The 27,295-nt window shown below is 36.1% G+C and overlaps 1 protein-coding gene across 4 annotated transcripts in view; it reads right to left on the bottom strand.

The window, feature by feature from the left end:
* Positions 1-436: 436 nt before the first annotated feature.
* Positions 437-27,295, bottom strand: part of ADGRB3 (adhesion G protein-coupled receptor B3) — a 723,296-nt gene continuing 696,437 nt past the window's right edge. For all 4 annotated transcript variants that reach the window (XM_059178365.1, XM_059178363.1, XM_059178364.1 and 1 more), the window contains 3 exons: positions 24,767-24,802; positions 10,787-10,891; positions 437-1,242 (listed from right to left, as the gene is read on the bottom strand). In XM_059178365.1, coding sequence (XP_059034348.1) covers positions 1,054-1,242; positions 10,787-10,891; positions 24,767-24,802 — 330 coding nt within the window. In that variant the 3' untranslated portion in view covers positions 437-1,053. The remainder of the gene's footprint in view (positions 1,243-10,786; positions 10,892-24,766; positions 24,803-27,295) is intronic.

Genomic DNA, 27,295 nt, shown 5'->3' with positions numbered 1-27,295 from the left:
TCATTGTTTTGTATGCTATGAAGAACTATAGTACAAGTAGTTTCTTTTGTGAAACATGCAATGGACTTCATTACTTATAATAAACATTTTCCCTGTATTACTTTTTGTATGGCAACTTAGTGTTTTCTACCAGTAGGTGTCTTTTTGCCACGAGATAGGAAAAAAAAATATTTATGTAAGACTATGATGGCGATTTCTGACAAGCCCCATTTACATGTTACATTGTTCCAAAGGATGCTTGAGTAGAAAATACAGAAGCACTATACAAACCTACTATTACATTTGAGAAATCATTAGCCTCAAAGGAGTAATAACGGTATGCTGCTATTAAAACTGTGAATACATTTTCAGTATCTGTATTCAAAAAAAAAAAACTTTATAAATATGTAAATTCCTGTTCAACAAATCCAAAATAAAATGCACTAAAAAACTGATATGTAGACAAAAGTTTATTTACACCATACAACATTTTAAATATTTTATACACAGTTGCAGCAGAGAAAGCTACTCAGAGCTTTCTGGAGAAAACTGCAATAATAAAGATGTGAAATATATTATTCATATAAAAGTGAGATTATTACTTTATTGCATTTAAAGCAATGAAGAATGTAGCTCAACAAACATTCATTTAATGACAAAAACTTTGCTTTTATATTATAAAGTAAAAAGTGTAGTAATGGCCAAACAGACTGTTATAAACTTTAAAAACTGCATAAATATATACATTGTGCTTCATGGTGAAGTTTTTTGAAAACTAAACCATATGAAGCGGTTACAACATGAATCGTTGCTTGAGGTTTATCTATAAAGATTACCTTACAAATCCATTCCACGGGTACTTACAACACAGGATGGTCAGAACTGTACACCTGGTCCTCTCTCCACTAGCCTGACTAGTGAGAAGTTACCATATGCAAACACCACTGACATTTGGCACATGAAGGTCCTGACATAGGATAGTCACACTGTCCAGATAGAAATGTCAGGCTTCCCAAGTCTTAAGTGTCAGTGCAATAAATTGTTTTATATCCACCTCAGTCCATTTTGATTCTGTTAAACTTCCGTTTGAAAGTCACCCTCTTGCACATCCAGAGGCAAATTCAGACACTTCTCCCACTCTGCTGGCCTCAGTTCCAAAGCGTCCTTTGCCTCTGTATCTAAGACATTGATTGTGGTGTAATGTTGGTATTCACTGGGGTTTTTGAAAGTGTCCCATGGATTCTTGTTTGGTGCTGGATTTTCCTGTTGAGAAGAGAGGAGAAGAGAGTCATTATTGGATGACGAGGCTTACTGCTTGTTGAAGTTCCCAGGAAGCAAGCATGTTTGTGACCTTAATCCAGTTTACATGATTCAGAGATGATTTGAAATTGTGGGCAGCTGCAGGAAATGGTTTTGATTTTAGTTTTCTTTCATTGAACAAACTGATGAACACCTTCTTTATGTTATCCTAAAATTTTCCAGTGATCAAAGGCATTGAATAATTTATGGAAGACAAAGTAGATGATGCTTTGTTTTGGGTATCTTGTGAAATGCCAGTATAGCTCTCTCAGGTAGAAAGGAGTGTTCCTGCTAAGACTAAATGTAGAAAATTTAAGTATTTGGGCAGAATCTTTGGTGAAATAAAATTTGAAGATATGTAAGGGGGCATGTTAGGTAATAATAAAAACAGTCTCCAAACTGGCCATATTTCATAAAGCTGGATTTCATTAACTTTGCTTAGTTTTTAGGAAATTATCCTTTTTAGAACATTAACATGCTACTATGTCCCTTGGATAGTCTGTTTTTTCCCTGCTGTCTATTCCCCACAATTTTTTATGTATTTGGGCAGCACACTAATTCAGCAAAAATCATTCTTCCCTTCAAAAAGCACAACTTTTTGGAAAAATATATCCAGCAATATAAGGGGTTTTAAAGAATGCCTATCAGCCAGCATTCCTTATATTCCATAGTATATACCCTCTTTCTACTTAAGATTTAAGATCTGCCTCATTATGACTCCACCGATCAGACCTTCCATATTGTAGGGTCTCAATAAATATGCATAGACATTATTCAAAGTTTCTATAGCCTGATATTTTGCTAAGATTTAGCAGTGAACTTGATTTATTTTAAACTGCTTAAAGATTTCTGTAATGAGGGAATTTGAATGGAATAGACTGTGCTGAGTGACATCAAAGAACAAGAAGGAAATCATGACTGAATTCTCTTTAGAACAAATTAAGCTAAAGCACTTAAACAACTATAATTGTTGAATATGCCCTTTATCTCTTCCCCTTCACCCTAAATTCTAGCCTTCAACTGCTTATAATTAATTAGTAGGGGGAATGTAAAACAGGTACTGCAGTTATTATCTGGGTTCCAATGATAGTAATAAAAATCACTCAAGTGTAGATAAACAAAAGAGACAACCGATAGAAATATGTACCATAACTAAAAATTGTTAAAATCCTCAATGCATTAGATGTTTTTAACACTTACTAGCCTTAATCATGAGGACATACAAGAAAACAATAGCTAACAGTTAAGATGTGATAAAATTTAACTTTTAGGATACATGCAGGAGATTAGTCTGATTTAGTCTAATATCCTAAACTCTTATGAACTATAAAGTCTTAAAACTCTTCCCCCCCACTTCCTCCCTTGGTCTCTTCAACTAATATTTATCAGCTGCTCTGTGCTGGGCATTATATTAGGCACTAGGAAGGATAAAGTGATGAATCAAAGATGGAAAGCCACATGGTTCACTAGGAAGCATAAGATTTAAAGCCTGATACATGCAGGTCCAAATTCCAGTTGCTTCATCTTATATGAATATAACTCTGAGCAATTTACCTGGTTTCTATGAACCTCATATTTGCAAACCTAATATTTGCAAAACGGAGACATTTTTTGTACCGGGGGCCAAAGGAATTGGCAACATTTGCAGATTACCTACATTATGGGGTTACAAAAATAAAAAAGTTAAGGGACCTAGCATAACACTTAGTATTTAATAAATGGTCACAACTTGTTGTGAAGATGCTTATAGTTAAATAAAAGTATAAATATATAGTTATATTTGTGTCTGTAACCTAGGCGAAGTGCTGACGGGGATACAGACAAGGGTGAAGATAAGGCTTCCTTTTACGGAAAGCATCTAAACCTTTCTGAGAAAAGTGATACTAGAATTGTCATAGAAGAATGAGCGTGGTCATAAAGACGTATGATTGGAGGCTGGGTGACTGAACAGGCAAGCATATGAGAAGTAAAACTCCTGAGAGAATGCAGATGGGTTGGGACAGCTCTGAGAAAAGTGACCAATTTATTTTAGTTGGAGTGAAAAAGAATAGACTAAATAGGCAGAAGGTGAATTGAAAGCCAGATCATAAGGGACTTTGTATGCCAGGACACTCAATTTGGAATTTATTTTGTAGGCAGTGGGGAATAGTGGAAGATTTCAGGGCACTACAGTGACCTGAATCATCAATCACTGATTGAAAGGTTCACTGGTGTGAATTCTGCTGCCTCAAGCCATGGATAGGACTTATCCATTTTAGACAAAGGCAATGTCTTAAAGGAGCTTTCTGGAAATCCTTGGTCTGAAAAAGTTGAATTAGTTCAATCCTAAAAGGATTCAGGATATGTAAATTATTTGTACATTTGCTTTGAAAATAGGGGTTTCATTATGTTTGGAACAGATGTGATTTTCCATTTATATTTTGAAGATCAAGCATCATGGATCCATGAACTAAAATGGCCAATTTTAAACTTTTAAAAATCAGAATGTCTAGATTCTTATTTCACAGTATTACTGCCAGGATATGACTGAATTTCTGAGAGGTTATATAATTAATAAGGTTGGCTTTCTTGTTCATCTCCTCTGGCCTCCCATACTACTTCCCAGTAGTATTGTGGTTCTTGCCATTGTTCATAAATGTCTGGATACCCATTAGGTCTGAGGCCCAGGCATCTTTAGTGATAAAGAACTACTGCACCCAGCTGTAGAAGTCCGCCAAACAGAGTCACACACACACACACACACACACACACACACACACACACACAAAGTGAAAATAACTTAAGGGACCTATCGGACAACACTGAGTAAAGCAATATTTAGGGGTCCCAGAAAAAGAGAGAAAGGGACAGAAAACTTACTTGAAAAAACAATGGCTGAAAATTCCCAAACCTGTAGAAGGAAACAGGTCTATGGGTCGAGGGAGTCTAGAGCTTTCTAAATAAGATATACCCAGAATAAATGAAACAAGATGGGATTGGGAGGGAGACAAACCATAAGTGACTCTTAATCTCACAAAACAAACTGAGGTTGCTGGGGGGAGGGGGTTTGGGAGAAGGGGGTGGGATTGTGGACATTGGGGAGGGTATGTGCTTTGGTGAGTGCTGTGAAGTGTGTAAACCTGGTGATTCACAGACCTGTACCCCTGGGGATAAAAATATATGTTTATAAATAAGATATACCCAGAGAAAGCCATACCAAGATACATTATAATCAGAATGTCAAAAGTTAAAGAGAAAAACTTAAAAGCAGCAGGTTAAAAAAAAAAACAAGAAAACAAAAAAACAAACAACAAAAAACAAAGCTTGTTATGAATAAGGGAACCTCTATAAGTACATCAGCAGATTTTTAGCAGAAACTGCATATTAGAAGGGAGTGGCACAATGTATTCAAAGTGCTAAAAGCAAAAATCCCAATCAAGAATATAAAAGTAGTAAAAAATAATGACTGCAACAATTAGTTATGGGTACACAAAATAAAATATGTGAAATGTGATATCAAAACCATCAAATGTGGGGGGGAATTAAGATGTAGCATTTTGGAATGTGTGCAAAGTTAATTTGCTATCAACTTAATATAGATTGACATATATATAGGCTGAGATATATAAGCTTCATGGTAACAACAGTGCTAAAAGCTATAGTAAATACATAAAATTAAAGCAAAGCATGTTCATCATCTTTAGCCATCAGGGAGATTCAAATCAAAACAACATTGAGATATCACCTTACACCGGTTAGAATGGCCAAAATTAACACCACAGTAAACAAGTGTTGGAGAGGATATGGAGAAAGGGGAACCTACTGACACTGTTGGTGGGAATGCAAGTTGGTGCAGCCACTTTGGAGAACAGTGTGGAGATTCCTTGAGAAATTAAAAATAGAGGGTGGGATTATGGACATTGGGGAGGGTATGTGCTTTGGTGAGTGCTGTGAAGCACTGGTGATTCACAGACCTGTACCCCTGGGGATAAAAATATATGTTTATAAAAAATAAAAAATTAAAAATTAAAAAAAAAGGAAATTAAAAATAGAGCTTCCCTATGACTCTGCAATTGCCCTACTGGGTATTTACCCCAAAGATACAGATGTAGTGAACAGAAAGGCCATCTGTAACCGCAGTGTTCATAGCAGCAATGGCCACAGTCTCAAAATTGTGGAAAGAGCCAAGATGCCTTTCAAAAGACGAATGGATAAAGAAGATGTGGTCCATATATATAATGGAGTATTATGCCCCCATGAGAAAGGATGAATACCTAACTTTTGTACCAACTGGACAAGACTGGAGGAGATTATGCTGAGTGAAATAAGTCAAGCAGACAGAGTCAGGTAAGTCTTCACTTACTTGTGGAGCATAAGAAATAACACAGAGGACATTGTGTGAAGGAGAGGAGAAGGGAGTTGGGGGAAAATGAGGGGGATACAAACCATGAGAGATTGTGGACTCTGAGACACAATCTGGGGGTTTTGGAGGGGAGCAGGTGGGGGGTTGGGTGAGCCTGGTGGTGGGTATTAAGGAGGGCATGTATTGCATGGAGCACTGGGTGTGGTGCATAAACAATGAATTTTGGAACACTAAAAAAAATTTAAAAAAAACAAGCAAAACATCAAACCATGAGGGAAGAGTACATGACAAAAGGAAAAGAAAAAAAAACTATAAAATAACCAGAAAACAAATTACAAAATGGCACTAAGTACACACCCATCTAGAATTACTTTAAATGTAAATGCACTAAAGTCTTCCATCAAAAGACATAGAGTGGCTGGATGGATAAAAAAACAAGACACATATATATGCTGCCTATAAGAGACTCACCTCAGTTGTAAACACACACACAGACTAAAATTGAAGGGATGAGAAAAGGCGTTCCATAAAAATGTAAACCAAGAGAAAGCTGGGTGGCTATACTTAAGTCAGACAAAACAGACTTTAAAACAAAGACTAATAAAAGACAATGAGCATTACATAATGATAAAGGGATCAATCCAGCAAGAAGATATAAATTTGTACTTATGCACCCAACCTAGAAGCATATAAATTAATAAAGCATATATTAGCAGATATAAAGATACAATTACACTAGAGGACTCTAACACCTCACTTAAATCAATGATAGGTCACACAGACAGAAATTCGAACATAAGCCTAAAATGATATATTAAACCAGATGGATATAATAGATATATATGTCAAGATCACAGCTAATGTTATACTGAGTGGGGAAAAGCTTTCAGCTTTTCAGATAAAAAACAAGACAATGATGCCCACTCTTGCCACTTTTATTCAATACACTATTGAAGCAATTAGGCAAGAAAAGGAAATAAATGAAAAAAATTAAAAAAGTAAAACTGTCCTATTTGTAAAGGACATAATTTTATGTGTAAAAAGCCCTAAAGACTTCTTTAAAAAATTGCTGAAACATATAAATTCAGTTAAGTTGCAGGATACAAAATCAATATGCAAAACTCTTTTGTGTTTTTATGCATTAACAACAAACTATCAGAAAAATCAAGAAAACAATTCCATTTCCAATTATACCAAAAGGAATATAGTATCCAGGAGTAAATTTAAGCAACGAAGTAAAAGACTTATACACTGAAAACTATAAGAAATTGGTGAGAGATAATGAAGAAGATACAAATAAATGGAAAGATATATCATGTTCATGGGCTGGAAGAATTAATATTGTCCAAATATATTACCCAAAGCAATCTATAGATTGATACAATCCCTATCAAAATAGCAATGGCAATTTTCACAGAAATAGAACAATTCTAAAATTTACACGGGACCGGGAAAGATCCCAAATAGTCAAAGCAATCTGGAGTAAGAAAAACAAAGCTGGAGACATTATGCTCTCTTATTTCAAACTATATCACAAAGCTACAGTAATCAAAACAGCACAGTATTGGCATAAAAACAGACTAACAGAACAAAGAGCCCATCACCCAATTACCACCCCCCTCTCCCTTTCCAAGGGCATGTGATGTGATGAAAACTGGGTAATTATACTGATGAATCATTGAACATTATATCAAAAACCAATGATGTAATATACCTTGGCTAATTAAAAAAAAAAAAAGCCCAGAAATTAACTCATGCATATATGGTCAATAAATTTAAAACAAAGGAGGCAAATCAAAACCACAGTAAAATATCTCACACCTGTGAAAATGGCTATTATCAAAAAGACAAGAAATAAAAAGTGTTGGCAAGCATGTGGAAGAAAAGGAACCCTTGTGCACAGTTGGTGGAAATGTAAACTGGTGCAGCCACTGTGGTAAACAGTATGGAAGTTCCTAAACTAAAAATAGAACTATCTATTCTATTCTGGGTATTAATCTACAGAAAATTAAAATACTGATTTGAGAAGACATATGCACCCCTATGTTTACTGTGGCACTATTTACATCAAGGTATTGAAACAACCAAAGTGTATGACTGATGGACAAATAAAGAAGATGTGGTATATAGATACACAATGGAATACTACTCAGTCGTAAAAAAGAATGAAATTTTGGCATTTTTGTGACAACATGTGTAGACTAGAGGTGATTATGCTTATTGTAAATTAAGTCAGACAAACACCATATGATATCACTTATATATAGAATCTAAAAAAAAAAAAAAAAACAAATGAAGAAACAATACAAAACTCAGAAATGAAAAGAATAGATCAGTGGTTGCCAGCAGGGAGGGGGTTTGGGGGGAAGGTGATATGGGAGGAGATGGAAAGATACACATTTCTGAGACAAGTCAGTCAAGGGGATGTTATATACAGAATGGTGACTATAGCCAATAATATTGTATACTACATAACTTTATATGCTGACAGGAGGAAACTAGATTAACTGGGTTATCATTTTGTGGTATATACAAATCTCAAACCATAATTAATACTATTATGTTAATTGTATCACAATAAAAATTACAAATTCAATATAAGCCAACATGCATGAAGTTTACAAAGATGCTAATTTGGTCTTAGGCTGTATACACTGAAGTGGAATATTAGCTGAATATTAGAATTCAGGGCCACTGGGACTACCATAGGGCTCCCTGAGCATTTCGCATAGTTCATGGGTCTAGGAGAGGGCTAGCTGTTACCTCCAGACGAGTCCCTCCCTCCTCACATCCATCCATCCTTTTTCTCCTTCCCTCTCTTCTCTTTCCTTCTTCCAACCGAGCAGTAATGAGGACCAGGGAATGAGAATTTGTTTATTCTATATTCCAAACGAACAAGAATTTGGAGAAGCTCCTTGAGGAAAAGGGAGCTTGATGGAGAATCGTTTGTGAGACACACTCAGAGAAATAGAATTCTTTCAACGCTGCCTTTTCTTTGTAGTGTGATTTAGATGTTGTCCTGCCTGGAAGCAGGGAAATGGACTAAATGGTCTTTTGGGTTCCCTTTGATACCCAAAATTCTACATAATTATCATCATTTGCAGTGCTAGGCAGGTGTTGTGAGTTAGTAGCCAGAAAAAAAGGAAAAGACTTTGAGATTTTTGTTTTGAAAATGTCTTTCTCTATCCAATTATGCGATTTTTCATTAGCATTGTGCCACACGAATTATGACTGAATTAAGGATAATGAACTCACTCACATGTTCATTATTAATCAAAACTGAATAAGGAACTCTTTTTTTTCCCCCCTGTTCTCAGATATTTAGGACAATAGTCAAGCAGCAATGACAACTCTATCCTTCCCACTCTTAACCTCCCAAATGATAAATATTTATAAATCTTTTCTAGAAAAGGCGTGTTGCTGCAGAGATGTGGTGTAATTAGTAGGCTATTTTGGTTGTCAGGAAGCTGAGATACAGATATTTGTGTCATTAGTGATTTAATACCCAGACCATACAACAAGGGGAAATTACAATCATATTATAGTCATCAGCTGTATCTGTTGCATAAGACTTTCAGATTTATAAACATAACCCTTTCCCTTTTTTTTTTTTTTAAATAAATGAAGTTTCTTCAATTTATTTCAATGTTAGCTCTCAGTATTCCAGAATGAGTAGCTAATGTGTTTAGGTCTAATCTCAATGGTGCAGTTCTCCTTTGCCTGGTGAACTAAAAATTGACAGCCCAATATTAGGAGGAGTAGATAAGAAAGACCCACTCCCTACATATAAGTGTCTTCTATTTGCCCAGCATTGTGGTGATGATAACAAATAATGCATGATTCTTGCTGTAAGGAGGAAAATATGTTGATACACACATGAATTATTTACAGACCAATTAAGAGTTAAGGTCTATTATATTTCTTATAATCTTGATTTAACAAACACAGACCATTACCATGACCAGCATTGTACTAGTACTGAAAGGAATCCGGGAAAACAAAGGTATATAAATTCTTGTTCTCAATAAACCCATGTTACTAATCAGGAAACTAAGACTTAGACTCACAACACACATATCCAAGATTCACAGGAGTTCGAAAGTGACCAAACACCTTATCTCTTACAGTGATACAAACATATACTTATATATGTATACACACACACACACCCAGAACCCCAGATGTTGGGAGGAGGGCCAGGGCTGCAAAGGTGTAAGGCAAAGCCACAGCACCCTATCTGGAGTGAGGAACAATGGAGTCAGATGGTAGTCCCAACTCTGTCTCTCATTGCCAAGTCTCAGCTTCTTAACATCTCACGTGCCCTACCTCTTTGGAAGGTATTATAAGAATCAAAGAAAGCATTATTTATTAATTACCGTTTTCTTTGTTCAGTTTAGGAAAAATTGAGATTTAGAAACCCACACTGAGTGACTTCCTCAAGACCAGATAGATCTGGGTTGAGTTTTGTTCTCTTGATCCAGGGCCCTCATAAATAATTTTGTAGCCTTCTCTGGAGCCATGATTAGGCCATGGACATGGTAAGTGCCCACTATCATTTGATGAATTCCTATGCTAGGATTGTAGTAGTGTGAACAAATGAGAAGAAAATGGTCCAATGAATAATCAAAGCCTTTGAAGTTTCCCAAACCTCTTCTCATAAAACATGAGTCTCTGGGAGACAAAACCCTATCACTTCGGTTTCAGGTAACAGAGTGTACATTCAAATGTATATATGTATGTACATATATGTTTATAAATATTCATAATATAAAGAAATATATAATTACATTTTATGGCCTTAAAATGTCAGACTTGCAAATGCAAGTGGAAAAATTTAGTCATCTATTTAGGTATTTGAATTAACGGACTTTTAATGATGATAAAAGGGCCAGGTGAACCTAATACATTTTTGATATATAACTAATTACACTTAAAGCTTATAATTGAGAACATTTAAAACATGAATAAAAATATTTAAAAAGTCTATCATTCCTAATTTGTTTCTTAGTACATTCCAAATACATTGTGCAGCATTATTTATTTTTTTCTACGTATGCCACTTCTTTGTTCACAAGACGATGAAAAGCTCCTGGAGGGCAAGGATAATGGCTGACAGGACACGTCATTAGTGTGGTACCCGGCACTGATGCAACAACACATACTCACCATACTGCTTGTATTTGGTATATCCCGAAATCTGTCCAAAGTTTGAAATTTCTGATTCAGCTCCTGAAACAGTTCCATATGCCTCTTCCTTGTATGCATGACCTTCTGCAAAACAGAACAGAATGGCCCTCGTTTCTAATTTGATGTGTACATTTTTAAAAAGATATTTACTATTTTCACTTTAGCTAATAAAGAAAATCAAGTTTGGCAGGAATCAGGAAGTCCCAAAAGACACCAAAAATGCAAATAAGCTGCTAATCCTTGTTTCATAGTCAGCACTTCTTGAACATGAAGAATTGGCTTTATTTCCACTTACGAGATAACCAAAAAATAGCTTTCTCTTGTGAGTGCATTAAAAATGTAGCAGTCATTCCTGTGTAAGATTTTCATCATTCAAAGTTAAAGCTGTTTTACAAAAATTGTTATAATATAAGAAAATGTTTAAAAATGTGGACTTGTAAAGCACCCAAGACTCTCAATGTTTGTCATGGGAAATACTACTTTTTTATGTATTATTTCCATAAACACTAAAATCCTAGCTGCTCTCCTAAAAGGGTAGCAAAATCCCAGGCACTGCCATTTAAGGCTGACTTAAAGCACTGAAGTGTCTGAAATATAGGTGAGATCTAAAATCTTACAATTTCCATGAATAATGACTAAACTTTTCAAAAGGAAAATCTGACCCATAGGCTTCATATATTTATTTACGAGATGGTACAGAATCTTAACAATTAGAGCTCAGAGCAAAAATTGTGTGGTTGATGAGCTTCTCAAATCACCAGTACAAATATATTAATCTTTTTTCCCCCCAAATATATTAATACTCTTTATCCTTGGTTAAATCCTTTTCTCCCAACTTTATCATAACTCAACAAATAGAGTCCTAAATAAAAATGACCCCAGGGTAAGTATCATAGGCTGAATCTTTTTCTATTTACAGAACATTTAACAGAGAAGATAATAAATCCCCTGTATTTACAAGTATTATTTTAAGGGAGAAAACACCTTCTTCAATTTTGATTTTTTTTAAATATTAAAAATCAGTATTTCAGTGATTGTTCCAAGATTGCGCCTCCATATTTGTGCAAGATTTTATAGTATTTTAAAGCATGTGCCTCATAAATCATGATTTGCTCATGTGGGCTTCATAGGTGTATTCTAATTCATGACTAAGCTTGGATTTCAACATTTGGCCTATTGTTTGAATTAACAATTATTTTCAAAAGTACAGACTTGTTTTGGAATAGAAATACATCTTTGGGGAAGAAATATATACAATGCCTAATTTTCTTCTAAAAAGACACTTGAAGAGAACATGATCTCCTTGAGGGGGGAAGAAAAAGCAAAAGAGAAATGCAAATTAAATCTTTAACATATTTTTAAAAAGCCTTATTCTATTATGCCAATTTAATTTCCTGTACTTAATGAATCTGTGTCTAGGTAATACTTTGTTTAGCTAGTTTCTTCTATTTTCATTAGCCTACTTTTATGAGAATTCTGACATTTTAAGTCTTGCTCTAACCAAATTATTTTCATCTGTGCTCCTTTAGTTCTAGGAGTTGGCTGTTAACAAATCAGGTGGTTGAGGATGAGAACATGGCAACATTACTCATGATGAGGACGTGAAACATAGCAAGCAATTACAGAGCGATTAAGTTCCCATCAGTTTTGGGGAGAGTACAGGAAACAGATTTGCAGGATTTACAGAGAAACACCAGGCAAACATAATTTGACTAGCAATGGCTGATGGAGATTTATGAGAGGGAGGATTTGCATAAGCAACTCAGTGGAGGGATTTTGAGGACCACATAGCTGGAAAACATAATGAAATACATTCTATCTCTGGGCACTCAAATATTCCCAGGCAGTACCAGAGCCTAAGACAATGATTAAAATACTGATTTTTGTTACAAGAAATACCTTAAAAACAACAACGACAACAACTATGGTCATCAGAATATGAACTCTGGCTCTAACTTTTGAATTTTTGTTTTGTTTTTCATAGTAATGAATCTTACCAGGTAGTTATTTTTTGCTGGACTGCAGTAGGACTAAAGTCACACTACTGTCATTTCTTTAAAGATACTTCACTCTATCAGTTAATACATATTCATGAGCACCATATATTGTGCTAGATGCTGAAGTGACAATGGTGTGCAAAAGCCAGTAGAGCTTCTCCCCTCTTACAGCTCAAGGCAGAATAGAGGACATAGGCATTAGTCACATAAGAACTCAAATACACATTATGTTAGAACTGAGATAAATAAATGGTATGTCTATGTGAGTAAGTGGTAGGGGAAGTCACTAAGATAAATGCAAGTGAGGCAGATTTCCAAATTTTCATAGTCATTTTGAAGCTGAAAATTCCCAAATCGGTTATTCATCATTTTGTTTGTTCTCTTTCTTCCATTCTCTAAACTTCAGAGAATTTCTGTTATAATTCTTATTTTTGTGCCCTTTCTCAATGAGATCATTCCTTTCCAAAGACAAGGAGCTCATTTTCTTGTAAGATAGTTGATGTTACTGGCACAGCTTCCTCATTTTAAGGTGGGCGTGTGATGATTTTTGTCTGTGCAGTCTCCATTTGTCTTTTATCTTATGACAAGGTCCTGACTTTGCCTTGGGGATTTATGCCTGCCAATGGTGGCGAAAATGTCAATGGAGGTCCCTACTGTCTACTGGCCAAAAGGTCAGCTTTTCCATATCCTTCCCAAACGTTCTTTTTTGGTTGGTAGTCAAAGTCACTCTCTGTCTCGTGCAACCAAATATCTCTGTTGGATAAAGCATGTTTAAGGAAGCAAAGTGTTAAATGTATCCCATGGCAATGAGAGTACATTGACTGAAGTTTTTAATCATCATATTCTGATTGAATACGTAGCAGCTGATTCTGAACTGAGTGGATTTTATTTTGAGGACCTACATTGTTAGAACATACTAAGAAAAATATATATGGTGAATGCATATGTTCTATAACCAAAGAACCTTCTGTAGTGTTCTACATAGGTTTATAAAAGCTACTCTAATAACTCACGGACGCCACAAAGAAGATGGAAAGAAATTAAAAATTTGGGTGCTGAAATCTCTTCCTAACCAGAAACATTACTTGCAAATCCATCTGCATGGCAGATAGTCATTCTAATTTGAAATTGTCACCTTGGCACAGCCAGAAATCACCATAGCAATGATGGCCTGATGGTTCCGACAGAAGTACCACATCAGAGCTGCCAATCAAGAGCACACCTATCTGTTAGGGCTCAGTCTGGTTTTCCATGCATGTTCACAAACTTAAGTACACCTTTCAGTTTTTTCAGTCGGGGAAGCTTCCATTGACATGGAAGCCAGCATTATGGTAAATAAACTGGAGAGTTTCCAATCTGGCAATGTTTTGGGATTAAAAAAAAAAAAGTAGCTGTGGTTTTAGATCTCACAAATAAGTATGGTTTCCCTTTATCTATTTACTTGTCTAAGTATTTATTTGCAGCACTCATGCCTTTGATGGTCTTAACTATCTAATTAGAAGTTTTTGTGCATACTGGCCCATTTTAATCCTCTTTTTGGATTTTACTCACCTTAGGGTTTTATCTGTTTATCTTTTTCTTTCTTTTGTCACTGAAACATCCTGTGTCCCAAAGAAATTGACTTCTGTGAAAAACTCAATTTTCTAGAACCTTGGGAAGATGATAAAGCTATAACTCATGTAGATTTTCTTTTTAAATAAACAAATATATTCTAATTGACACTATATATAGAATTCAGGTTGCCTGAGTTATAACTCCTGTCAAATAACATCGGCATCTTTTGCAATAAAGAGAAATGCTTAGCAATATTCCCTTCCACTCGGGTTATAATGACATCATTTTTTTTTTTAATTTTTTAAAGATTTTATTTATTTATTTGACAGAGAGAAATCACTAGTAGGACAAGTAGGCAGAGAGACAGACAGAGAGAGAGGAAGGGAAGCAGGCCCCCCGCTGAGCAGAGAGCCCGATGTGGGACTCGATCCCAGGACTCTGAGATCATGACCTGAGCCGAAGGCAGCGGCTTAACCCACTGAGCCACCCAAGTGCCCCATAATGACATCATTCTTTGAAGCTGCATAGGAACCCCCATTTGGAGAGACCAGCAACCTATCTGCACAAAAATATCTCCTGAAATAGCTTATTTCATACTCTTATCTGTCATTTTATATATTTATAACTCAAGGGAGGCTTTTAATTGTTGATACGAGAGAAAAAGTGATAGGTTTTATAGTATTTTCATGACATGTCAGGTATTTGAGAGAAAATCAGGATGTGATTTTTTTGAGCATGTCCTCTATCTCAGGCACTCTTCTAGATTAAATGCTTGAGACATGTCAAATCTAACAGCTCTGGGTCTGGACAAACTTGGATTCAGATCTCAGTTCCATCACTTTCAAATTAAGTGGTCAGAGGCACAAAATGTAATTCCCCCGTAGCTCCAGTTTCAGCATTCAGAGTAACCTTACAGGGTTGTTCTGAAGATTATAAAAGGGATACAAGGCACTTATCACCGGAGGACACATGTAAGAGCCACTTAAGAAATGGTGGGCATTATTATCTTTCTCAGTCCTCCCCTACCCAGGGAGGTAGGAGTCATTATCTCATTTTGCTGATTAGAAGACGGAAACTCAGGAGGCTGAATAAATCTCCTAGGCTCCCATCAGTGGTGAGAGAGCTGGAAAGCATTCTGAATCCAAAGCCAATTTTCTTTGCCTGCTGCTATCTTGGATACATCCCATATTCAGGGAGCACCCTCCTTTCTGTTACTCAAGCTTGTGATTATGCCCTATTCAGATGGAAAAGCTGGTGAGAGAAACAAGGGTGGGTTAGTTGCCTTCTGTAGTAAGCCCATAACCTGGATATTGCTCACCCTGCAACCATCCCATAGGACTGCCATTATGTTTTGAAGGGCTGGTCTCCAGGTCTTGTCTCTGGACACCTTGTAGATAGTGACTTATCTTTGTATCCCTGACACCTGGCACAATGATTGATATTTAGCAGATGCTCAATAAACATGCATGGGATAAATGAAATGACATATGTATATAGGCCATGGAAGGTGCCTACAATGTCGAAGAGGCTCTCATAAATCGTGTCTTCTCTCCTATTTAAGGGGTCTCCCAGCTGAAGACGAGACTTAACTGGCCCCAGACAGGATCCCTATCTCCTATTCTGATCCTATTGTGCTCTCATTTTCCATACAAGTGGTTCATAAAAGGCCTGCAGGTGGGTTTGAAACAAACTGCTTGAAAGTTTTCTTTTCTAAACTCATTAAGTGCGAATGATAGAGTTAGGATTTAAGTTGGAACTACAGATAAGGTAGGCCTTACTATATGCAGATTTTTAGAAACAGAGAAACCTCTTAGAAAAAGTTGGAGAATTTCCCAGCTATAAATTTTAGATTATGGGGGCCTGGAAATCATGTTGATAGACTTTAGAAAGCACTCTGCCTTAATTACCTTTTCTAGCTTTAGGAATATAGACACCTATGCTCTCCTTGTTCATATTTACCAGTATAAACCTATGCTTACTTTTCTTCTTTTTTGCATTGCATAGGAGTCCTCAATCCAGAGTGTGTTGTTGAATACTAGTTTGAAGTGAACAAAAACTAATGTTAAGGAAGCAACACACATTGTAGGAATTAATCTTGATTCCTAAAGCTGTATTGTGAAAAGGGAATGATTTATGTACTTTCCTTGGTCAGAGTCCCAGAGTATCCCTAAGAGAGAACCTGGAGGACGCCTGGGTGGCTCAGTGGGTTAAGCCGCTGCCTTCAGCTCAGGTCATGATCTCAGGGTCCTGGGATCAAGTCCTGCATCCAGCTCTCTGCTCAGCAGGGAGCCTGCTTCCCTCTCTCTCTTCTTTCTGCCTGCCTCTCTGCCTACTTGTGATCTCTCTGTCAAATAAATAAATAAAATCTTAAAAAAAAAAAAAAAAGAATCTGGAGCCCCATGGCCTGCCTGACATTACTAGTGTCTAGATATGTTTCAAGTATGTTTCTATTTGAATAAATATATATCCAGGACTTAGACAAAGGATCTAAAAAAAAAAAACTGAATAAGGTATGTATTATTTTTTGTCACTGTCATCCCAGGATATATTTGGCTGCAAATATTTGCAATAGTTTAATTTAGTATTATAGAAAAGACAGATGTAGCATAGGACTGGATTGCTCAAATGTTTCCTCTCAAAGTGTACTGATTGCCTAACAGAGCTCACTTACTGTGGGGGATGGGGACAGATATGCTTTATATTTAGGAAGTAATAGAAATGTTATCTTCTTTGCCATAGCTTAGCTGTATCCGTAACAATATAAAATTAAAATATTTTATCTTATTTATATTACCCCAAATCTACCAAAAATTCATGTCCCCATAAAGATGGGCATAATTATCCTGGATTGATGACTTCTTGTGCTCTCTGCTCACCATCACCTCTCCTCAGTTTGAAAAGCATGGGTTTACTGGATGTGTGGGGTTCATTAGGGCCTTCAAAGGAATGTTCTAAGGTATTTTTAAGAGCTTACATCATTCCACAGAAGAATGTGATAAGGTTATCTCCATGTTTTTTCAAGAGAAGATAAAAATACCTCTCTAGACATACTTTTTTTTTTTTTTTTTTAACACGGAATGGATGATATTGTCTATTGCAGTTTGAGAGGTTTGTATTCCTGCATTCCTAAGAATTCCTTGAGATTTGTCCTCAATTCAAGAAAGATAATTTAAACTACCTGCCTGATATTTCTGATTTAGCATCCTATTAGGCACCTTAATACCCAAAGTACTAAAATGCAACTTTGCTTAACTAGATGTCTGCTTGATTTTCCTAGATCTGTCAATGATACTACTAGAAACCAGGCTCAGACCTGTAGGATCCTCTCCTATGTTTAGTTAAGGACCAAACGCCATAGATCTTGACTTTGCCATGTCCCTTCATTCCTATCCTTCCCTACCACTTCTTTTTTTCTTTTCTGGACTAGTCACTTTCAAATTTGTATTTCAACTTCCTCATTCACTCTATTCCAATCTTTCCTTTCTATTACTGCCACAGTCCTCTTTCTAAATTCCAGGTCAGAGAAAATCATTTCTCATTAAAAAACAAACAGAATATAATAGAACAGAATGTTTTAGCAGCTTTTAGTAACAAATTAGGTAAAACTCCTTCCTTGGGGGGCAAACTGTTCACTATATAGTTTCTAAATTCCTTCCTCTTTTTATCTATAGACCTCATGTTTCAGTGAATTTTAATTTGCTTCTGGTTTCTCAAACATGCCATACCTTAGCCAACCTCCATACATTTCCTCTTCCTGGAATCTCAGCCTGCTATTCATCTCCTTATGTTGCATAGCATGTAAATATCTTTGATGTCCAGTATGGCTCTTTTGGAGGTGTTAACTCCCTATTCCATTTTCTATACTGGTCTCTGCTCCAACGTAGACATACTGTTTGATAATTTTTTATTAAAGCAAACTGGACTAATTTCAATTTTAAACCATCCTTTACAAAATAATTTATCAAATGCCTACTATTGTGAAAATGAATATAAAGAATCCTCATTCAAAATGGAGGAATCCATGAAGGGAGAGCTCTCATGCACTTCCACTCATCACAGTCTGCATAACCAGTAGGAAAAAGAAAGATTTTCTCTCAGCCTGGCAGCAGCAAGCTGCCTGCAGGCAATGAGAAGCTGCCACCACTTTGAACTCCTTTTTGCCTCCAATGAAATTTTGTTCAAAACAACCCCTTGCAACTTCCTCCTTTCCTCTACAAAAGGATGCTGTCCCTCTTTGTTATCTGGACTTGCTTACTGTTTGCCATAGTTTGCATGTGCCAAATTGCAGTTCCCCCGTTATTCCCAAATAAACTCATTTACTGCTCAGTAATACTTGTTATTTGATTTTTAAGGTTGACATTATATGGTGTCAGAAGTGGGACCTGAAGGTGATGAACCTAGATGAACTAACAACCCCAGGCATTGTGTAGGGTAGTCACTTCAGCCTTGTGCACCCTCTGTGAGTTATCTTTTTTCCTTTTGGCAAGGTAAGCCTCTTTTCAGAGTTAAGCTTCTTCCGTTTGGTTGAGCTCTCTGACTTTATTCTTGAAGGCATCAGCCTTTTGGTGACTGCTCATTTTGTTTGCTGTGCCTCTGGTTTTAAAGTATGGGATTCACAATCCTCTAAATTCTTTACAAAGGACCCTCCTTCTGGGACCCTGACCAGTTTTGTTTTCAAAACTATGGCCCTTCATGCACTTTCTTAACCAAATGGACCAACTCAACTGAAGATAATATAGAATTCCGATGGTCACTGTGGAAAACTTTTGACCTCCCAAACTTGTTTTTCTCAGAACCAAATTGGAAGACCACAGTTCTAAAATTAAACAGACTGAATAGGAAGCCTGTTTTAGTTGGTACCTGGAGTCTTCCAAATGTATCTAAGACTCTAAAATCACCTCTTTGCAAAATCAGGTTTTTAAATTACCCAACACACAAACAATTCAAAGTCGACAAAAGGGGCTCTGGGGCCACTTTTCCCCTTCCCTGTCCTCTTTGCCTTCATGACCAACTTCTTCTTTCCCTTCTGCACCACCCCCACCTCTTGTATACCCCCGGGACTTCCTCATCTACCAAACTATGGACCATAATTAAAGAACTTATTAAACCCAGAGAAGATCCTCAAGTTTTTATAAATGGATTACCTACTGAGATTAGTAAATTAAAACAACAACAACAACAACAACAACAACAACAAACAAACAAAAAAAACCCTGCTGGTGTCTTCTGGGGTCCTTTTTTGCATCTGTGTGTGTGTCTATGAATGTCTATGTATGTCTACTATAGATATGGTATTTTTCTACTTCTGGGTAACTTGCCAAAGTTAATTTATGAAAGGAGTTCTATGTAATTGGCTTGAAAATGAAGCATTTATAAATTAAGTTCTCAGAAATATTAATAGATACTCACTCAAATATTTTTCAGGTTCACATGATTTGGGAAAATATTTGATCTAAAAGTTAGTTTAAGATTGTTGGGTCAATGAAAATGAGCCAACATTATAGAGTTCTCAGCATTAAATATAAAACTTTTGTTCTAGTGAGGTTTATTAAAGTACAATAAATTCATGTTATTTCTTTTACAAAATTTGTGAGCAAGAAAATAGCTTGGGCTGATGGCTAGTTGTCTAATGCCTACTTGTGATCTCTGTCTGACAAATAAATAAAATTCTTAAAAAAAAAAGATAATAAACTGAACTGGGTAAGAATTTCTCAAACGAATGTAAAAACTAAATTCAGGCGTAGTAAGAATAACATGGTATTGAATGAATGGAGGAAGATGATTATAATTTTTATGACATCTAGTTTTCAAACATTACTGGTCCTTTAATATTTTGCTTGCTACATTAAAAGGAGCCCTTTTACTCCTTTCTTTAAAGCTATCTATGAAATACAGCAGTTTGGTAAAATATATCTTTGTAAACAAGGATGAAAAATTTACTTTTTCTCCCTACCTGATCCCTCCAGAATTTCAAAACTCTTGAGGATTTTTCACGTGGCAATATAGTTATTTACATAAATTCAGTGAGAATCTGTTCTCCTTGTAATAACAATTGGAAATATTGGCTACTTTACCAAGGTTCTGGATTATTTTGAGAGAGATGTGCATAGACTCAGATTTGACAGGACAGGTTTTAAGAAATTAAGGCTACTTTATGGAGCCAATAAAGCTCCTCAGAAAAATCAACTTGGCACCTTGCTTAAAGGTTCTTGTCCTTTTTTTTTTTTCTGCTTTTTGGGTTTACTGAATGACTGCAGTTCTTTTTTTTTTTTTTTAATTTTTAAAGATCTTATTTATTTATTTATCAGAGGGAGAGCACAAGCAGGCTGGGTGGCTGGCAGAGGCAGAGAGAGAAACAGGCTTCTCATTGAGCAAGGAGCCCAATGTGGGACTTGATCCCAGGACTCTGGGATCATGACCTGAGCCAAAGGCAGCGGCTTAACCAACTGAGCTACCCAGGCATCCCTCTAGCAAAGCAGTCTTAAAAAGAGCTTATATGGCCAATCACTATTCTCGCTATACTTGTGTAAGTACTCAGGCCAAGTTTAAGACACACAAATTAGTTTTACTGTGATTATCTTTGATAAATATTAGGGTAAGTATAGAGAGAAAAATTATGTTTGAACTTCTCTCTATATTAGATTCTAATCCTGTATTTAACTGTACTAGATCCTGAATTCTTCTGTTTTTCTCAAATATCTGTCTACCACTCTCCAAACTAATGTTTCCAATTTTTTCCCATGCTTTTGATTTGGAACAAAGACTGCCCCTGAACCTCTTTCAAAGGAACTATACCAGCTCCTCCTTGTCACCCAAATGACAGCCAGACTTCAGGGGTTTGAATTTTGGACATACGTCCCATAGCTAAAGATGGCTGCACCTGACATCCTGTCTTGTATAAACCCTGGAGATTTTTCAATCAATGGAAAAGAAGTAGCAGACATGAAGGCAGACTACTTCCACTCAAGACACCACACCAAGACTTCATACTTTAAACATAAAGGTCTTTCCCTCCTTCTTTCCTTTACCTTGGCATTGGCCTAGAAAAATAAAACCATCACCTCCCAGGCTGTGGCTAAGGGGGATAAACTCTGGAATTTAAAATGTTTTTTATTGTTTTGTCTTTTTTCAGGCAAAAAACCTAACTGATTCCTGATATATATTTATAGCTCATTACTTTCAGGTTTGGGCTTCCCATGTAGGACTATATATACAAACTAGATTTATTAGAGAGAGAGAGGACAAATGCAGGAGGAGGGAGAGGAACAAGCCGACTCCACAATGAGCATGGAGCTGGATATGGGCTCGTTCTCATAAACCTGAGATCATGACCTGAGCCAAGAAAAAACAAGAGTGGGATGCTTAACCAACTGAGCCACCCAGATGCCCCCATAAACTAGATTTATTATTCTGCCTCTCTCGTGTTGTATAATCATTTAAAAATTCTGTGCCTGGGGGCACCTGGGTGGCTCAGTGGGTTAAAGCCTCTGCCTTCGGCTCAGGTCATGATCCCAGGGTTCTGGGATTGAGCCCCACATCAGGCTCTCTGCTCAGCAGGGAGCCTGCTTCCCTTCCTCTCTCTGCCTGCCTCTCTGCCTACTTGTGATCTCTCTCTCTCTGTGTCAAATAAATAAATTAAAAAAAAAATTCTGTGCCTATTGTCTGTCAAACATCTGCAGAAATAACCTATCCAATAGGGTGATGCTGTCTCAACCTTTCAATATGATCTCTAATGCTTACACCCTCTTTAAGATATAGTCTTTAAGTGGGAGATGCCTGAGAGTTCTCCTTTCTATTCCTTGTTACTCAAATGTGGCCTTAAATGGTTTCCAATAACCATGTTCTTTCCTTGCATAGTGGGACATGACAACCAGGAAAGGTCCTTCCCGGCACCAAGGGACAAAATCACTAAATACAGGAAACCTGACTCTTGATGGGCAATGCTTTCAAGGAATGTTTAAAACAGTACCTCCCAACTTCCTTTTTTCTTTTCCAGGCTTGCATGTCCTGATTTGCAATTCCCAAATTAACTCATTTGCTGCATGATAACCTTTGTTTCTAATTTGTTCAATTTTTGAAGTTGACACTAAATACTCGATCTCTGCTTGGAGTGGAGAATGCAAATCCAGTAAGGAGACAGAAGGGGAATAGAAGGATATCACTATAGTATTTTCTGTATACTTTCCCAAAAGAACTGATATTACATCATTTTGACTAGACAACACTTTGCTCTATTTATTCCTAAAAACGCAGTATTTTCTTGGAGATTGGCAGCATGAAAGGACTTCTCCCCAGGTATAACATTTACTGGCCGATGTTTTATGGATGTACGAGTCGAGAGAATATTGTTATTGTGTATAGACTTTGGGGAATGTCTTTGGCCCAAAGGGAAGATATCTTCAGGAGCCTAGAAGATGAATCTGCTTGTCAGTGGCAAAATGCCTACTTTGGCTACTGTGTGGTAAAGCTTATGGGATGGGAACTGGGGGACTAGCAAGTAGTTTGATATAAACAAAATTTATCCAGCCTGATTTAAAGGAGAAGGAGGCAACTCTGACTCTTCTCCAAGGACCATCCACAAAGTACAAATATATCATATTAAAATTTATCATTTAAAACTGGCAGTAATTTTTCTGAGCACCATCTCTAAGGTATCTGCCACATACCTACAGCTGCACACAGACTCAGGGGAGTGCTATTAAAAAGTTTGTAAAGAAAATGTAATATCTCAAAGTGTCCCCTGCTCCCAATTCTATACTTCTAGCAATCATGAGATAACTAGAGTAAAGAGCTAACTACCCAGGCTTGTTGTGTTGCAACATCTTTCCATTATCAGTCAATATTTTGGCAACACCATGGTTATATGTTGGGATACTAAGCAGTGGGGGAAAAGCATCTGATTAAGGAATCTGCTACCAGTCTATATAAAGAACACATGAAAAAGGAATAGTTTTTCTAATGCTCCAAGTGACCCAATATAATTAGATTTCTTTTCAGAGCTTATGATCACATACCTTTGGTTGGTTGCATTGAGACCTAATTTTAGATCTAGGTTTTTACTATATTTTGTCCCTAATACCTCGTGGATTAATTACCACCTCCTTTTCTTTGTACTAACACAACTTACTGCTTTTAGGACATAAAAGTAAATACACAATGATCCTCTATTTTTGGGTAACCTAAAGAATAAAAAACAAATTATTTGTCTCTTACAATGCAGTAAAAAGTGAAAAAAATATATTGACAAATGATTTTTCTTTGTACCCTAAAACTTAGAATGAAGTTTTTATCCCATGTCAGGTTGCTACAACTGAGATGCATCAGTAGGAAATTTTGCCACATAATCATGGAGGTCAGATTCTTTATTGTTACTTTGTTTCTTGTACTCTGAAGCTTTACTAAAAAAGGCCAATTCTCCTTAGGATAAAATCAAAGTGTGTTCACCAATGCAGTAAATAAAAAGTTAAGTCTCACTTTTGATACCTGATGTATGTTGCTGAGCTACAACATTCATCTACAACATTCATACACAAAATGATTGATTTAGGAGCTTCTGTATACTAAAAGGTTTCCATAATTTTAGGAATATCAACTAAAATTAACAAGTTCTATGTAAGCGTCAAATAGTACAAATATGCTAGAGACATTTATAATGTATTATATCCAATTATGTCGGCGGGCTGTGAATCATATCCAATTATCAAGATGCATAAGTGGCTTTTATGTGACACTCAAACATCATTAATTTTGTGCTTAGCATAAGCTGCTTAAATGGTATGATTTCAGTAATTTCTAGCATCGATATTACAACATCAATATAAATTCAATGCAAATTGGAAAATGAACATCTTCATCTTGTTTATATCTGTGAAAAGGCATTTAAAAACACAGGAGCACACTGAACCAACACTTGCTATTGAAAAAAAGAATCTGGAATGTATCACAGAGAACCTAAATAATAGGAATCAGTACACAAGGCAATTCCGGAGAAAGCCTAGCTAACCAGCCAAAGCATTCTCAGAGGCTCTCTTTTCAGGTAGTTACTGAAGTAAAACCAATATAATTGCTGTAAATGTGAGAAATGAACAAAACAACATTCTTACCTCACAACAAACTGGATTGATCAAATTCAGTCCTTACCACAAATTGCCCATTTGTCTTAGTATTTATAAAATGGATTCCTTGTTTGGAATATCTCAGTTTAGCATACATCTAAGTCAATTAGAAGTTAAAATGTTTTTCTACAAGTAGTTTTACAGAATGAACTCTAATAAAAAATGTTTGACTTCTCATTTAATTTTTAAAAAAGTAGAGCTCCTACATACGGCAGAGTAATATGTTTAAGTAATTATATGTCAATCTTGAATTCAAGCAATTAAAATTATTTTAAAAATCCATAGAAACTTACCTCAAAGTCAAGGTCTGAATATCGTGATTTTCTTCTCTGTAAGATTTTTTTAAAAAGAAGAAAAACCAATATAAAGTTATGTTTAGTCATTCAAATAAAATGAAAATTATTTTCAATAAAATGTCCTGCGCATCTTTATATTACAAGTTTTCCTTCACAGAAGAGTATGTTGAAATTTTTATGATTTCATCTCTTTCATCCAAATGATTTCATTCTTATTTTGAACTTCCTTTAAAATGGAAGAATATAAAAATACAGAGTACTTCTTATCTTGACCTCTTAACTCTAATTTTTCAGTAGGAATTTTTTAATATAAATTCACAGAAAACATTCAATCTTGAAGGAGACTTTACGTCTGTCATAGCAAAGCTATGTTTTTTACTTTCGAGACACAAAGTATTAAAAGCTATGTACAAAAAAAATCATCTAGTCCTCTCAAGACTTCCGGTAGCCTATCTCCAGGTTTCATTTCTACCAAAATCTCTCTGGCCCTCTGAGTCCTAAAGTTCTATATGTCTCAACCACAGATTTTTTAGTTTTTGACAATTCTCCATGATAGGAAATTCCTAACTGCTAGTTCTTAGAAGCAGTATTCTAATTTAATAAAAAAAATAATGATGATTGTCCAACCCTAGAGAAACATAAATGTACATGTCAATATCTCAGTGTTCCTCTATGCCTCTGACTCTGTTAAGCAGCTCTTAATGCTAGTTACAGATCAATAGGTATTAATAAAATAATTAGTCAATAAACCTGATAAATCAGGAAATATTACTTGAATAAAATTAAAGTGACTGAATATTAGTGTAGGAAAGGTACAGTTAGCATATACTCAGAGGGATTTGATATTGAAGGAGATATCTGGTAAATGTAGAAAGCGTCTCCCAAATTTTTAGAGAGCAAAACAAGTTTCCAATATGAGGCTTTTTTTTTTTTTAATTTGGATTTTTTGGGAGGAAGTGGGGGTGAAACAAAAAATAAATATTAAAAACAAGTAATATTTAGGCAGTTGAATATCATGTAAACCTTTAGACAAACTTTTTAAAATTTTTCTTTCACTTTTATCCCAAAACTTACCTTAAGTTCAAAAACCTATCAGGAAATCCTACCCATGATAGTTGATTCTTGTAACTGCTAAATAGCAGAGACAGACAGGCACTAACATAGTTTATTGAAAAACCTGTCTACATTTTTGCAGCTAGAGTTACAACATCACTGTAGAACCAGAGCCTCCCTATGTAACCAACTCCCCAAAGCATGCTTTACTAGATAGAAGGGGATATTCTAAAAGAAAGATTTTGTTAAAAAAAAAAAAAAAAGCCTAAAAGTTTTTAAATTTATTTGATTTTGGTGGAGCTGGATTATAGAATCCAGGTTTCAAGTATGATGATGGAGAGCACTAGGAAGGAGATGGCTTTATTAAATGCAAATGGCACATTGATGTCACTTAGGTCCTTGTCTCCAGCATCACTGTAGCCTAGCTGTGGTGACATCCCAGAAGGAGAAAAGTGTGTAGCAAAGTGTTTAACCCAGGCCTCCTTTGCCATCTCCTGCCACTATTGTTCACTAACAGTGTTTTATAGAAAAAAAAAAAAAAAAGCAGGCTGCAATGTAGCACATCACACTTTGCTGCTGTATGCTAGACTGAATGTCAGTGTTTCCATTCTGGTCTTGAATGCTTTGCCTTCTTGGCACTGTGACTCAGCAGGACGTTTTTGTAACTATACATTAAGCAAAATTCTTTCCTTAATACAGCAAAATGCAAACATGGGAACATTTTAAGCCGTTATTATAGAACATTAATCATGAGCTCTGCGTTCCACTTGAAAATTAAATGGTGAGATCCTATGGAAAAGGGTCCGCTAGCCAGCAAGTAAGAGGCCCTTCTGCTGCACTCATTGAGGGGTTCTCTGTTGCCAACGGTCATAACAACTGTACCTTGCTCTGTTTCTGAATGCAAAGCTGTGTAGCCTAAGAACTGGAAATGCTGATAGACACATGTTACCACAGGCCCCATATTTTAGGAACAAGAACAGGAGATGGGAATCTAGAAGAACACTGGAAAGAGGTTCTGCTTCTGACAGCTGATGTCACCTATGCACCTATGTTGATATAAAATATGAAAAAGAAAATGGATATATTTTTATAAATACATTTCTATTTTTTAAAAAAAGATTTTATTTATTTATTTGACAGACAGAGATCCCAAGTAGGCAGAGAGGCAGGCAGAGGGAGAGGAAAGGAAGCAGGCTCCCCACCGAGCAGAGAGCCCAATGCGGGGCTCAATCCCAGGACCCTGAGATCATGATCTGAGCCAAAGGCGGAGGCTTTAACTCACTGAGCCACCCAGGCACCCCCCATTTCTCTCTTTTCTATCTAATTTTGTGAAAATTAAATTCTAACATAAAGGTATATCATAACCAGCTGCCTTGAAGGATTAGAACAAGAAATAAACAAATGAAGCACACAGATTTCAATCAAAAGAGCTTAAAGATGGTGGTGGTGGGGATAAGCAGTGAAGACTTAAAA

Source organism: Mustela lutreola, chromosome 6 (genome assembly GCF_030435805.1).
Source record: "Mustela lutreola isolate mMusLut2 chromosome 6, mMusLut2.pri, whole genome shotgun sequence".
NCBI lineage: Eukaryota > Metazoa > Chordata > Mammalia > Carnivora > Mustelidae > Mustela > Mustela lutreola.
The sequence above is the reverse complement of the archived record's forward strand: the minus strand, read 5'-3'. Positions and strand labels throughout refer to the sequence as shown.